General features: G+C 48.3%; 1 protein-coding gene across 2 annotated transcripts; it reads right to left on the bottom strand.

Moving 5' to 3' along the window:
• Positions 1 to 1,848: 1,848 nt before the first annotated feature.
• LOC143374968 (facilitated trehalose transporter Tret1) lies at positions 1,849 to 12,009 on the bottom strand. 2 transcript variants are annotated; one of them, XM_076823579.1, is made up of 9 exons: positions 11,765 to 12,009; positions 9,221 to 9,398; positions 5,649 to 5,778; positions 5,456 to 5,591; positions 4,908 to 5,364; positions 4,581 to 4,830; positions 4,305 to 4,511; positions 4,052 to 4,244; positions 1,849 to 3,976 (listed from the first exon to the last, which is right to left on the bottom strand). In XM_076823579.1, exons 2-9 carry the CDS (start codon positions 9,238 to 9,240, stop codon positions 3,723 to 3,725), a joined length of 1,647 nt encoding a protein of 548 aa, XP_076679694.1. In that variant the 5' UTR covers positions 9,241 to 9,398; positions 11,765 to 12,009; the 3' UTR covers positions 1,849 to 3,722. The 2 variants fall into 2 exon arrangements, with proteins under 2 accessions (XP_076679694.1, XP_076679693.1); XM_076823578.1 differs by lacking the exons at positions 9,221 to 9,398; positions 11,765 to 12,009 and adding an exon at positions 7,154 to 7,297.
• Positions 12,010 to 13,597: the final 1,588 nt, after the last annotated feature.

Here is a 13,597-nt window from a genome sequence, read left to right as displayed (position 1 = left end):
CCTTGCCACTTTTGCATTAACGAAGACGACGATCAGGCTACAAGAATTTGATCTGTGCGTAAGGTCGCTCGTTCCATCGACTACTTACACGGTATATATATATATATATATATCTGCCGTTTGTTTTACTCCATAAAAGAATAAAAAAAAAAAGAAACAAGTACGCGCGCGAAATTCATTGTTATTCGGGTTAACGAGGGATTGTAATCGTAATAATTTCTACGTCGGTGCGTCCATGCGCTCAATTTTGCACCGTTAGAAACGAGATGCGCTTTAACTGTTTTGAACGATTAAGAGGAAACATGGAAGGGACAAAGCGGGGGACATGTCCGTCGTGAGAAATCGTTGCGACGTAAAAAGAAAAGAGCAGCAAAAATACGCTTTAACGGAGCCGCGGCGTATCGATAATGGTATTGGTGTTCGAAAATGAAATCTACAGAAATTCTAATTCTCTCGACCACGTAAAAGAGAATGACCGTTTCGGCGTTACAGTTCTCGTACGATAACCAAGGATCGATTCTTCTCGCTTTTGTTTAACAATTGGTTGAAGCAGCAACCAAACGGAACGTAGGATAAACTTTTGGCACCGCAGACATGGCTATTAATTCTGTTAACATTCGTTTTTCCTTCCCTTGCTAGTTCTCGCACGCACAGACATATTTGTTGATTATCTTGGATCTACCACCCGTGATATCGTGATCTTTCTTTCGATCCCCGTAGGGACGGGAAATAATCGTCGAGAGATAGAAGCATAAAGGAGAATTGTTTTAATCGCCGATACATATATTTAATAACGCTGATCTTACTAGTATTAGAGAATATATATTTTATATGCGACCGATGAATAGTCGATTGCTTCATATGTCTGTCAATAAACAAAATTTGAAAATATCTCTAAGTCCCGTGTTGAGCGGTATGGCATCGTCTGTCTTTTATTTTGTAACTCTTCTGCCTTCTGTACACGTATCATCAAAGATACAGACTCCGGTAGTCGATGATATAGATAATACTCCTTTGGCGGACGAGACGGCATCGGGATTGACAGAATTAATATGCAATACTGCTGCAAATAGTCGCGAAGTGAAAAGCTGTACGATGCGTCTATATTACGTTGCGAGATTTTGTCTGGCTTATACTTTATCATTGAACGTCGATCTTATATGGTATATATACGTATGCGTACATTTACGGAGCTCTTGTAATTAAATCTCGTATTTAAATTCCGTTCGCTGATTGACGATATCGCGTCTGAATAAAGCCAATTGTCGTATACTTTCAAACAGTTTCAATTTATATTTTTCAGTGTGAACCGCCGTAAGTATCGCACGATATCGATACATGCCACTCGTTAGTTTAACATTTTGCTTTTCGCGTGTGAGTAGAATTTTTGCAAGTCTCATTAATATGCCTCGTTATTAACGACAAATTTCTTTCATTTAAAACATGATAAATTTCCATTTATCGAATAATATGAAAGTAATCCTATTCGATTATCGAAAGATGCAATTATGCGCGGGAGGATCACTACGCTGACCAATCAGCGCTCCGCAATTCTCAGTTGATCTCGTGTGTAGTCGTTGAACCGCGATCTGTCGAAAAGTTGGCCTAAATTTTTATATTTATTGACCATTAATGTAACATTAGCACATGGAATTCAATTACAGAGATATTCAGCAGTTCTTCTTCGTCCTTGGAACATATATTTATCTTGTGTGCCGAATAATTGATTGATTATCGGAGTGTTGACCGGAACGGGACTGGACGTCAGGGGCCATTGGAGGAATTCATGGATCGGTGAGTTATGGTTACAATTTCTACTGTAATTGGTGTAATAAATAGACAATGGCCTTTCTGACTTTCAGAAATATGGTTTTATTAGAAACATTTTGCGGAATTTTACAATGGTATACGCATATAGATGTAGGCATATGTGTACTTGTACAATACAAGCGTGCTGTATAGTACGATACAAAGTACACTTACGTAAACTCTGCTCGCATATCGAGGCACGCTTATATTATATATAAAAACCATCTAACAAGTCGGCAGAAAAGGAAGGCACTTGTCGAACCAGAAATCTCGACGAAGATCCTTCCATCGATCTTCGAAAATGAAATTAACGCTGTTCTCCCGATAAGCGAGTATAATCGCGAGATCCCCTCTTCGCGGCAGCCATAAAGATCATCGAGAATTTGGTTATATTGTAACGGTAATATTTCCTAACGATTTACGGACAAGCTGACTGTCGATAACTTCCGTTCGACGTTATCTACCGTCGGCGAAGCTTTTCGATCGCGTTTATAGCATATCTATCGAGTATCTTCGCCCGAAACATCAGCTGTATTGGACGTGTTCAATCTGGTCGATCGATTATGACTATCACATCTAGTAAATGTACGTTCTTAGTAGTCAACGATCCGCACGAACTTGTGACAGTGACTCGATTAATTCTTTACTCTCTGATTTTCAATGACCTCGTAAAAAAGTACTTTGTGCGGTCGTTTAATGGCCCAAAACGCGGACCATGCGTATTTGGTATGGAATTCGGTGTAAAGACGTAGAAAAGGTTGTTGCGTCTGCGTCTCTGTATGGGAACGTAGAACTTGAGTAAAAGTCGTAGAAAAATGTTAGGGTCTTAAGTACCAGTTTGAATTGGCGCCACAGTGACAAGCGAGTCCGCAAGTCCACCCACAGGTGGCGTTTACGTAGCCTAGCGCCTGCGCTTTGATAAAGGACACCCGAAGAAGGCGCGCTGCAGTCTGCACGGGGCCACGATTCATTTTATTTCTAATCCGCCCCCTCGAACGAATCGCCACCCTTCAGGCTGCATCGCGTTTCTTGTTGGCGCTCCCTGTACAATTGTACGATTTTCTTTGCAAATATTGTTAGATCACAGTGAGGTTGTTAAAACGGGTTCCAAAAGGAATGCTCCGCCCGTCTGTAAACAGCGCGTAATCAACGTTTGTTCCGAACGAAGAACTTTGATCGTCCCCTTGTACGGCCACTCGCGCGGGCACGCGCGGGCACGCGCGGGCACGCGCGGAAGACTGTATCAGATCAACGCGTAATACTGTTTCGCGTCTCGCGTGCAGTGCGTGGTTTCCACTTTTTGGTAGAATTTCCTCCGCTCCCGTTGTTGACGCGTGCGAGCGCGTTCGCCTGCCTCTCATGGCTTCTCCCTTATCGCGAAACGAAATGAAAAATGAACAGTCACAGGAATCCGCCAATGTACTGGTCTCGTTGCATCACACCGCGATTACGATTTTTCGTGGAATCTTTCCCCCCACTCTGGTAATAAACGAGAAAAAACAAGCTCTTCGTTTAATAAACGATAAAACATTTCCTCCGCGATACCAACTGGATCTTGCTAAGATTTGAGGCATTCAGTTTCTATCTAGCTCCTTGTGTTCGGTAGCGAGCGAGCAAGCGACTGAAGCGAAAGCAGAGCTTAGATACGAAACTATATTCGTAACGCATCGACGACACTCCTCCATCGACTCTGACGCTCTACTATCGACGATACTTGCCGACACTTGACGATACCAAGGCGATCGGTGCTTGGTTCACAGAAATCTTATCGTTTCAAAAGGAATAACTCGAACCAGAAACCATTATCCACGTGCCACGGTGTAGAACGAGCATTATACATACAATTGGACTGCTCTTGGCCAGGGATTCTTCTTCGTTGTGGTCCCAGCCCGTTACGGAAGAAGGCGTTTCATCTATACATTTTGCGGGGCCTTGGATTTCGATGGATTGAGGGGTTCCGTGGCGGAGGACTTTCCGTTCCTCTGGTTTCTCCTCTTCGCTCGTTCCTTCTTAGCCTTGGACTCGGCCCCAGCGGCCAAGAAATTGTTTTGGAAGTACTCCTCGATCTCGGAGAGCTTCTTGCCGTGAGTTTCTGGGAGCAGGAGCCACACGAACACGACGGCGCCCAACGAAATGCCAGCGAAGAACCATTGCACGGCGTACGATCCTTGAAACAACGAGCATATGAAATGGCGGAAAAATCTCGGAAGACACTCCAGACTGAGTATATTCGAGTACATACCACCCAGGAAGTTTTGCAGACTCCTGTAACTTTGCAGCGCGGCGAACAGGAGCAGGTTGGCTATCGAGTAGCTGATCGAATGGGCGATCCCTCTGATCTCGGTCGGGAACAGCTCCGCGGTCATCGTCCAGGGAATAGTTAGCATGCCGACCATAGACGTGCACACGTAGAGTAAAAGGCAGAAGACGGGCACCTGGTGAACAGATTTTAATAGCTCCCCGGCTCGTTAATTGGCTGGCTCTCCGATACGTACCCAGTAGCCAGACCGATCGCCCTCCTTAATGAGTAGGGTGTAGTAGCCGGATACGCTCATACAAGCGGCCATGCCCAGGGAAGAGATGATGCAGAGCGGGCGCCTCTTGTATCGCCTGAGCAGCCACGTGTTCACCATCGAGCAGAAGAAACGGGTCACGCCGACTAGAATCGAGGCGGTGTATTCGTTGACGCCCGAGCCGACTTCCTGGACCGCGATAATCACAGTAATAATGAGAAAGTGGCGAAACGTGGGCACGCGATATCGGCTGCTTACCTGGAACCACGTGACGGCGTAGAACAGGGTGATGTAGATGCCGGAGAACTGCTGGAAGAAGAAGAAGAGGAAGAGTATCAGCATAGGCTTCCATCCCGTCGGCTTGAGGAACCCTCGAAGCTTAGCGGCCACGCTGCCGTGCTTGCTCTTCCTCTGCTCGCTCAGCTTGATCTCGTTCTCCTTCATGATCGTCGTGAATTGGGCGTCCGCCGCGCTCACTTTACCGTCCTTCGCGTCGTACTTGTTCAGCCTAAGGGGCGAAACGTTGCGACAGGGCTAGAGAATTCGTTGCCAAAGGAACGAGGAGAAGACACAGAGCTCGCTTACCATTGCACAGACTTTTTCGCCTCCTCCGTTCGTCCCTTTGACACGAGCCACACGGGCGACTCCGGGATGAACAGCTGAACCAGAAGGATAGGCACCACGGCGTAAATGATGCTGAGCCACGCCACCAGCCTCCAGTGCATGTAGGCTCCTTTCGCATAACAGAGCACCATGCCGAAGGAGGCGAGAGTCGGGCCGAAGGATATCATCGATCCCCTGAGCTCCGGTCTCGCCACTTCGGTGATGTAGACGATAGCTGGCGACGTAGCCAGAGCAGTGGCCAGGCCAGTCAGCACTCTGCCCACCAACAGCATCGGGATATTGGTCGAAAGGGCTATCAGGATCCAGCCTGCCACGCAAGGGATGGCACCCAGCTGAAGAGTTTTCAGCCTCCCGAAGGACTCCATCAGGAACCCACCCATCAACGCACCCAAAGGTGCGCACACCACCACCACGCTCGCTGGAACATGGATGAGTCGTCCATTTCGTGACGCAATCGTGGGTCTCTGTCCAAGATAAGACCTTGCGCGCTCGTCACGCGGTGTACTCACCTATCCACGAGGTCTCCTCCAGCGTGGCGTGCACTTCCGCGTCCGCGGCCTCCAGGTGAGGAATGAGGATCGCCGAGTAGGCCATGCTCAGCCCTACCGAGATGTGGAAGGACGCGGATATGATGCAGGCGGCGATCTAAGGGAGCGCAACATTTCAGGCTCGATCTTATTCGTCCGAGAGGGATAGACGTACCTCTGGTATGGCATTTCTGATGGCGGTCGGCTCGACGAAGCCTTTGTTGAGGCTCCTGCTCGATACGATCGCGTCTTTGAAGCATTCCCTCTCGTTCTCCTCGATATTCTTCGACGCCTCGCGCTCCACGCTGAAACGACAAACGCAACATCGTACTATACAGCATCTCGCTCGCTCTCGGCGGCTCTGGAGCATCTTCGATAACCGATGCCAAGGACGTTTCACTCTATAAATATTGATGAGCCTAGATACCTATTACTTTCCCGTTAATTACTCTCTTTCCCCTGCACGCGCGCCAGTTGCTCTTGTCGAATTATCAGCAATGTCAAAAGCATCCTGGCTTTCGTAACAATGACATCACGCGTCGAACGGTTTATCGAGCACGCGCCATGTTTATGTCTGCCGCTCTGTGGTAATTGCGAATAGATTTATGGCAGCTGGCGATTTATTGCGACAAGTTGCCGATACTTAAACCGACCGATGACCGGGAACGGTTTCGAACATCATTTAAATACGCCAGACGCGTTTAATCGACGTCTGCGATACCATTCGCATTTAATCCCCGTGATAAAGATCCGTCTATCCGCGAATCACGAGCGCTAGAACTTCTCCCAGAAGTGCCGGATAATCGTTCTCGATCGTTCTCGATCGTTCGCGATCATTCCCGTTCCAAGAAAGGGTAACGACACCCGGATTACTCGCGGGCTTTTGCCTAGCTTTAACTCGACGCAATTAAACCTCCCGAGTGGAATTAATGCGCGTTAATTCGAGGATTTCGTTGCGGATGAATCTAGCCGCTGCTGCGTGTAAAGCGTCACGCGTGTCGCTGATGATTCGCCTCAATTTAATCCATTTACCGCTTGAAACGATGCGGCGGGTTAATTTTCGCAAGCACGTGGGAAGTTAGAGAGACACGGATTACGTAATTTCCTCGATGGACGGTATAATTGAGAAGCGAGAAACGGATCGTACCCAAGGAACCCATCGCCTCGTTATTATGCCCAGACACTTATCGCTTGAAAAGAGTGTTCGTTGCCTGCTTGGCGATCGTCAACAAAGTATACTCGGGGCGAAATCACTTGCTGCCGAAGGTCGATCGGCTCTTCGTTCCACTTTCTTTCCTCCAATTTGCTAAAGCTTCTGCCTCTTGCGAAATTTGCGAATGGAAAGCGACTTACAGTGCCGCCCCATGAATTAGCACTGCTCTGGAGAGCGTATTCTATCGATCCGACTCGTCGAAGACGGTGTTAAAAACATCTCTGGCCACTCGTCTCCTGGCAACACGTTTCTACGATCAGTTCTACGTCACGAGCCGATGCTCGTGTAACCGCCAACTAAGTATCTAATAATAATAATCTACGAAGACGGGACTAACGAGAGTGCCTTTTTCATTTATATGGAACGGAGCGCGAGCAGGTTACGTAAATATGCGGAAATATGCGGAAATATTTGCGGGGTACCTACACCGATAACGCAATTTCATCAGCTATCGATGAGCTACGTACTGCGCGTATATGCTGGGCGAGTCGTGCATCTGCACGCCCGCTGCCGAACAAATTCGCTCTAGCCTCTCGTATATCTAATCTCTGGACGGTCGAAATTCCCTTCCGCGAATGTCGAGCCTGTTATCATTGGCACTACGGTTCCCACGGTGCTTCGCGCAATACTGCCACACACGGTCTGCGCGTCACCGCTTTTAGAAAGAAAGATCTTGCCTAATCGTAGCGAGTGGCGCCTAAGAATAGAATCGGCTAGATACATGCCTTTGGCGAAGCGGAGCGGCGAATACGACACACGGTTTAATAGCAAGTGTCCGAAGGAATAGCTATCGCCCAGGATCGACACGGACAAAGGAGATTAAGCCGGTCGGTGCTATCGAAGAACCTCTTTATCGCGCACTCTAATTATCTGCAGTTTACGACGAGGAGCTGTATCGCGCTTTGTCATCGTAACTGTAACTTCCCTCTGGCTAAAGATAACAGTTCTTCTCGTTTTTCCGCGTACCTTCCTCGTTGCGTGGCACTTGTAAATCGATCGGCGCGGGAAAATCCCGTGCATGTTTAACTCGCGGTTATTATCGCGAGCAGATATATGTAATTCGCGATGGGAAATGCGCGTTTAGTCGGTTCCTCGTCAGGATAAGATAAAAGGATAAGAGATACTCAGCGGTAACATTGAAAATCTCTATTATGTCGACTGACGTGATCGGTTTAGTCAGTCTGGACCCGAGAAGTGGATCATCTACCGGTACACGCTTCTTTCCTATATCGCGCCTGAAGAATGCAACCCGGTCCGTTCAGCTCCCTTAACGAGCCTTAGCGACGCGGCAGGTCCCCCGCGTACGGTTTTAATTTAAAAAAAAGCTGACGCGCCCTTCCCGTTTCGTTAAGCCCCTGGATGCCACTTTGCTTCAAATATTAACCCAGCCCGGTTCCGCGTTTACGCGTCGCCTTATCGTTATTGCGTCACTCGCGGCGACAAGTGGGCCGCGAGCTACGCGCCGACCAGCCGAGATAGGTGTAAGGTTAATTATCGAAATGGACTGGTGGGCACGGCTGCAAATTAACTCCAGTCCCCCTAGTTCCGAGCCGTTTTCTTCGCGCCGTCACGGAAGGACTCCTTCCGCGCCTCTGACGAGGGATCAAAGAGACGCTGACGCCTAGCGGTTTCAGCGACCGTGCTTCTTCTCCGCCGTCCAGAATGAAAATACGGATTTACACCGGCCGAGAGAGAAACTGGTTTTGCACGATGTCTTCGTGTTATGCCAGCGAAGGATTCCGCTCTGCCTTGGAACCACCGCGTTACGCCTCTGCTAGCGGACCGTATTTTTAAGCAACCTGGGGAATCACCATACGACGCGCGTTGTCTATCCCGAGTTCCAGAGACGTGCCATCCTCTGAAACGGAGGTCAACTCGATCGACGCTTTCGATAACCACTTTTTCGAGGAACAACAAAGCCACGTCCTAATTCGCGACTATAAACGAACAAACTATTTTCTATGGGCTTGTCCAAATTGTCGCAAAAAGCACTGGATAATTTTATGGAATAAATGGGCCGAGAAATATAAAAGCCGCGTATCTACTCTAGAATTCCTGCCCCAAATTCGGGCTGGTGACGGGCCAAGCAGGCGAGGACATCTATTGAATGGAACACGCGTAACGGGATGGTTTTTGTCCCTAGGGAGAGCAGCGTGCAGCTTGGACGGGATCCTTGGATACCCTGCTGGATCATTCAAGAATGGCCCTGGTCGTGACAAAAGAAAAGGGAAGAATCGCTGCGCCACCACCTTTCGAGAACCTGTTCCAGGAGTTTGACGAATTACCTGGGATGGATTTTAAAGGTAAGGCTCAAATTTCGTTGCCCCTGAGGTGGCTGGGAACGTTCATCCCTTGCTTTCGAGCAACACACGTGCAATCTATAATTTACGCTGCTCAAAAGAATTAAACCCGGAGTTAACTAGATGGGTTAGACGTTAAATGCACGGGCGGTTCTTTCATCCCGCATGCTTGATTCGTTGCCTTAATTCCTCTTTGAGCTTGGTCCACGCGTGTCCTCGAGCGTTACTACCAACCTCAGTGAATACGGATCCATGATTGCTTTCTATGCTCCTCGGTGCAACAGCCTCGACTCGTGTCCCCTCAGCCGCTTCTCCTCTTCTCTGCTTAACGCGCTGGCCAATTCGATCTCTCGTGGAAAGAACCTGCGTCAACTCAGGTCGGATCTGTCGCACTTGGTCACCATCTTACGGTCTACGGGGCAGAAAGCAAGGGGAACGTTGGTTAGTCGGCCGCGATGAATTCCACTCGCACGCGGGGTCGTTAAAAGGAACACGAACGCTTCCGTTCGATCGTTCGTCACGCGGCCGGCAATTTTCAGCTTGCATAACTCGCCGTGTACTTACGATAGGTACGTACCTATCGTGGTCACGAACGCGCGTCTCGAAGGAGACCGTTGAATACCATCGTTAATGATACGGTAATCTCGTAGTCGAGACCGCCTCCTAGCCAGGACACTAACTTTCTATGTCCGACGCAACGCGGATTTTTCTCCTCGTACCGCGAAACGCGACGGACGCAAGACTGGCGACAACCGCGCTGCACCGCCGCTGGGACGCGCGTTTCCTTAACCGAGTTTCTTCGTTCTATTGCCCTTGAGGACCCTCAATTCACATATGATCTGTGTTTGGTATACACCGTTAGTGTTAGTTTTAAGTAGGTTTAAGCGAGGGTGGGGGCAACTTTGGGATGATGGTAAAGAAAAATATACCCCTCCGGTTTTTTAAATCAGTTTTGGAAAATAAGCGATTTTTTCTCAAAAGCCAGGGAGGGGGCAGCCTGCCCCCTTTGCACCCCCTCCGGACGCCCATGGGTTTAATAAAATATATAAATGTAATAAAATTATTGCTTTTCAAATGTTTAAAAATTCATGCCTCGCTCGTGCAGACGATTTCAGTTGTTAGACTTATCTGAATCCAAAACTGTCTACTGTGCAGTAAAGAATTATTATTATTATGATTATTTGTATCAACTATCAAACAAGTGCATGTTGAGGCGCAATCATGAGACATCGGTTCAGTTCTCACAATTTGCAATCGTATGCAATCAATATCATTCAAAATGAAACGTAAAGATATTATCAAAGAAAGCAATAATATTGTAAATAATATTGTTTTAATTCCTGATGACGGCAATGATCCCAGTTGATACCGATGCATCGATACAGATCTCGACGTGCACGGGGCCCTTTAGGTCTCGCCACTTTCCTCTGTAGCTACGTCAATCCTGCCCGAGAATTATTTTCCCCAGGAATCTTTACCTTCTAATTCAGGTAATTATAACCGGTGATATCCGATCGAGTTTGGACTTTCGATCTCCAGCGTGTCTTGGATGTTTGGGGGATCGTTTGTTCAGTGTTTCTTCGCGCTCCAGGTCTGTTTTATCTCGGCTTCATTGCGTCGAGAACAAGATCGATTAAATAGCAGAGCACGATTCTTGTAATCATTCGATAATGAATCACGATCGACTGAGACATTACTTACGCTCAGTTGCATAAGCGATTCACGTGCTCTGGGCCCGGCCACGTGATTCACAATTAAGGACAGACGCCACCATGTTCCGGGCGATCTAATATCCGATCTGATGTGACGCTTACTTTCCAATTATTATCGTGGCTTAAGGTTGAATTTACACCTCCGCGTATCTCGACTCATCGATACTGCAATATCAATTAAGTAATAAACGATAGCTGGTACTTAGCGGCTCCGTTATCTTGACGTATCGATAGCTATCTCCAGAACGTGTCGAAGTAGAATAATAATTATTTCGCTGAAAGACAAGTACCAAGATAAATTCCTACATTTTTTAGATTATATACTTTGTGCTTCTCGAGGCGATGACTCACGGAGCACACGAAATTCCCCTGTTTTGTCGTTCGATCGCAAGCCACGAATCGTATTTCCCGAGCATTGTGCGCCGTACGAGGTCAGAGGTCGAGCTGAACCGAGCTGCTCGTCAGGCAAAGCAACGCGTATTCCCGCAGGCCGCAGGTGGAGCACGGCTAAACTTGCGTCATTCGCGCGATTAAATCAGCTGAGCTAAAGTCGAGATACCTTAACGGAGATCGTAGCTGCCGTGTATCGTTAAATCGTTAGAAGGAGCTTTGTGTCGGCCGCGAAGCAAAACATTTCGCGACACGGCTGGCACCGCTGCGCGCATACGTTACCCAAACATCAACCGATCGAATGATCCGTAGATCGAGCGTACGATTCCCTAAGACTCTTTCTTTCAGCCACAGATCATCCAATGATTTTAAAGCCCCTATTATCTTGCACGCAGTATCGAAATAAGCAGAGGCCATTACCACCGAGCGTCTATTTTCGAAACAGTAGTTGATGGCTACTTGAGCGTGAAACGCACGTAACGTCCGCCGTCAGCTCTGCTAAGTCTCCAGCGAGGACTGTTCTCGAACGATCGTTATTTTTCCCACGAGACGCATTGAAAGGCTCTACCTTCGACGTGCCGTCTATTATCGTACAGCGCTAACTCGAAGGAGACTCCGTACTTAGCTCCCGTTGTAAATACGCTTGTATACGCCCGTTGTCTAGAATAGAACTCACCGTTCAGCCTGTCCTCCGTTTCTCTGCCTCGGAACGGACCCCTCAGCCCCAGGGAAACACCCCTGTTCGATCAGAAAGTCGGGGAAAAGCCTGGAGGAAAATGTCCTTTCCCTTCTCTCCCTCGGTTTCGCCCTCTCTCCGTTGCTGCCTATTACTCGAGAGGAGCAAAAAACCTCGTTCGTACGACTACGAACTACGGCTCGCGACGTGAGGAACGCGCGCTGGCCCGTACGCGACTGAGGCCTGAGAACGCTTGAGAACGCCTGCCCCGAGAGCCGGTCGATCGTCTCCCGACCACCGCTATCCCCTGTGCCGCCGGTGTACGTCGCCAGCGACAAAGCGTACAGTTTAAGGGTTGCTGGCGCGCGCGGAAAGAAAGCTCCGCCGGGCACGGTATCACGGGATCATCGTGTGCGATGAATTGGTAATTCCCTATTTGTCATTCCAGTCGATGCGATCAGATTGACGAGCCATCTGCTACGTTTAGCTTGGATTCGAGTATCGTAGACAACGGAGCATATCCATTTTTTAATTGCTCCGCTCCTGCTTTGCTCCGAGTCAAACAATAGGTATTTCTTTACCTTTTCGATTGAGAATTAGTATTTAAAAGAAATTTCCGTGCTCCGCGCTCCATAAAATTTCAAATATCGAATAAAAGTTAGAAAAATTATTCGCCATGTGTCGAATAAAGCTAACTCGGGTTAACGAACGAATGACGAATAATTTCTTTAACTTTTATTCGTATCTCTGGCCTCGAAGCCCCTTGCGGACTCCACTGAGGAAACGTACCTAATTAGAAGTAGCTAGCGTTTCAGACTAGCTCTGCAAAGAGGCGTCGGACGCAGCTGTGTACGGCTTCGCGTGCTCGACGCCGTGCGTTACGAAAACGGCCACGGGGGCGTGTGAATCACGTGGCCGAGAATGGTTCACCAGCTCCATGGCGCGGATGAAGCTGGCTGCCAGGAGGATCGAGGAAACTCGAAAGGCGTTGCGACGTAGAAAGGCTCGCTTTTTTTAACCCATTTTCTCAGGGTCGCCGTGGGTGTATCTTCCTTCGGTTTCTTTAACTGCGTCACTCATCGTGACCGAGCGGTATCGCCTCGCGATTTTAATCGACAGCAAAAAACGTTTAATCGTTGTCCGCGCGAGATAACGCCGCGACGAACGGTTGCGTGTCACGTGGATTGTAAACTGCGCCAAGTTTAGACCGGCAAGCTCCGAATGATTTATACGAGAACGAACGACTGGCTAGCACTTGGCTTATCTGCGATCCATCGGCTTATCGCTGAGAAAGTAGCAGACGCAAGGCGTTATCGTGACGCTCTGGAAGCATTTTCGCGGCCGCGTGTCGTGTTACGCGCGTGTGTGTATCACGATCCATTGGCTTTATAATCAAGCATGAGTCTTGGACTGAACGTAAACAAAAAGAGGGCAGGGGGTATCGGGACGGTTTCTCAGCCGATCGAATTTTCGTCTCCAGCTGGCAACAGTTTACGCTTCGAAAGCGAGAACTTCCACAAGCCCGGCGCGAGCACACCGCGCCAATCGATACGGACGGCTGTGGCGCAGAAATTCTACGCGATCCACGTATCGTTTTGCTTGTCCTGCTAATTACGGTGCTAATAGAGGCGGTTCCATATTTAACATCGCGTAACAGGTGTTAATATACAACTCGCCGCCTGTTTCCTCTTTCCTCGAGAACGCCGTCACGAGGAGCCTCGAGTGTTTGTAATTTAGAATCGTTCCTCGAGTTCAATTACTCACTTGACTCCGTATCATTGACGACGTATACGTTTATATTACATCGCGTCACGATAGCCTAACGCCGATTCC

Source organism: Andrena cerasifolii, chromosome 12 (genome assembly GCF_050908995.1).
Source record: "Andrena cerasifolii isolate SP2316 chromosome 12, iyAndCera1_principal, whole genome shotgun sequence".
In the NCBI taxonomy this organism is placed as follows: Eukaryota; Metazoa; Arthropoda; class Insecta; order Hymenoptera; family Andrenidae; genus Andrena; species Andrena cerasifolii.
Note: the sequence above shows the minus strand (reverse complement) of the source record. Positions and strands in the feature narration are given on the sequence as shown.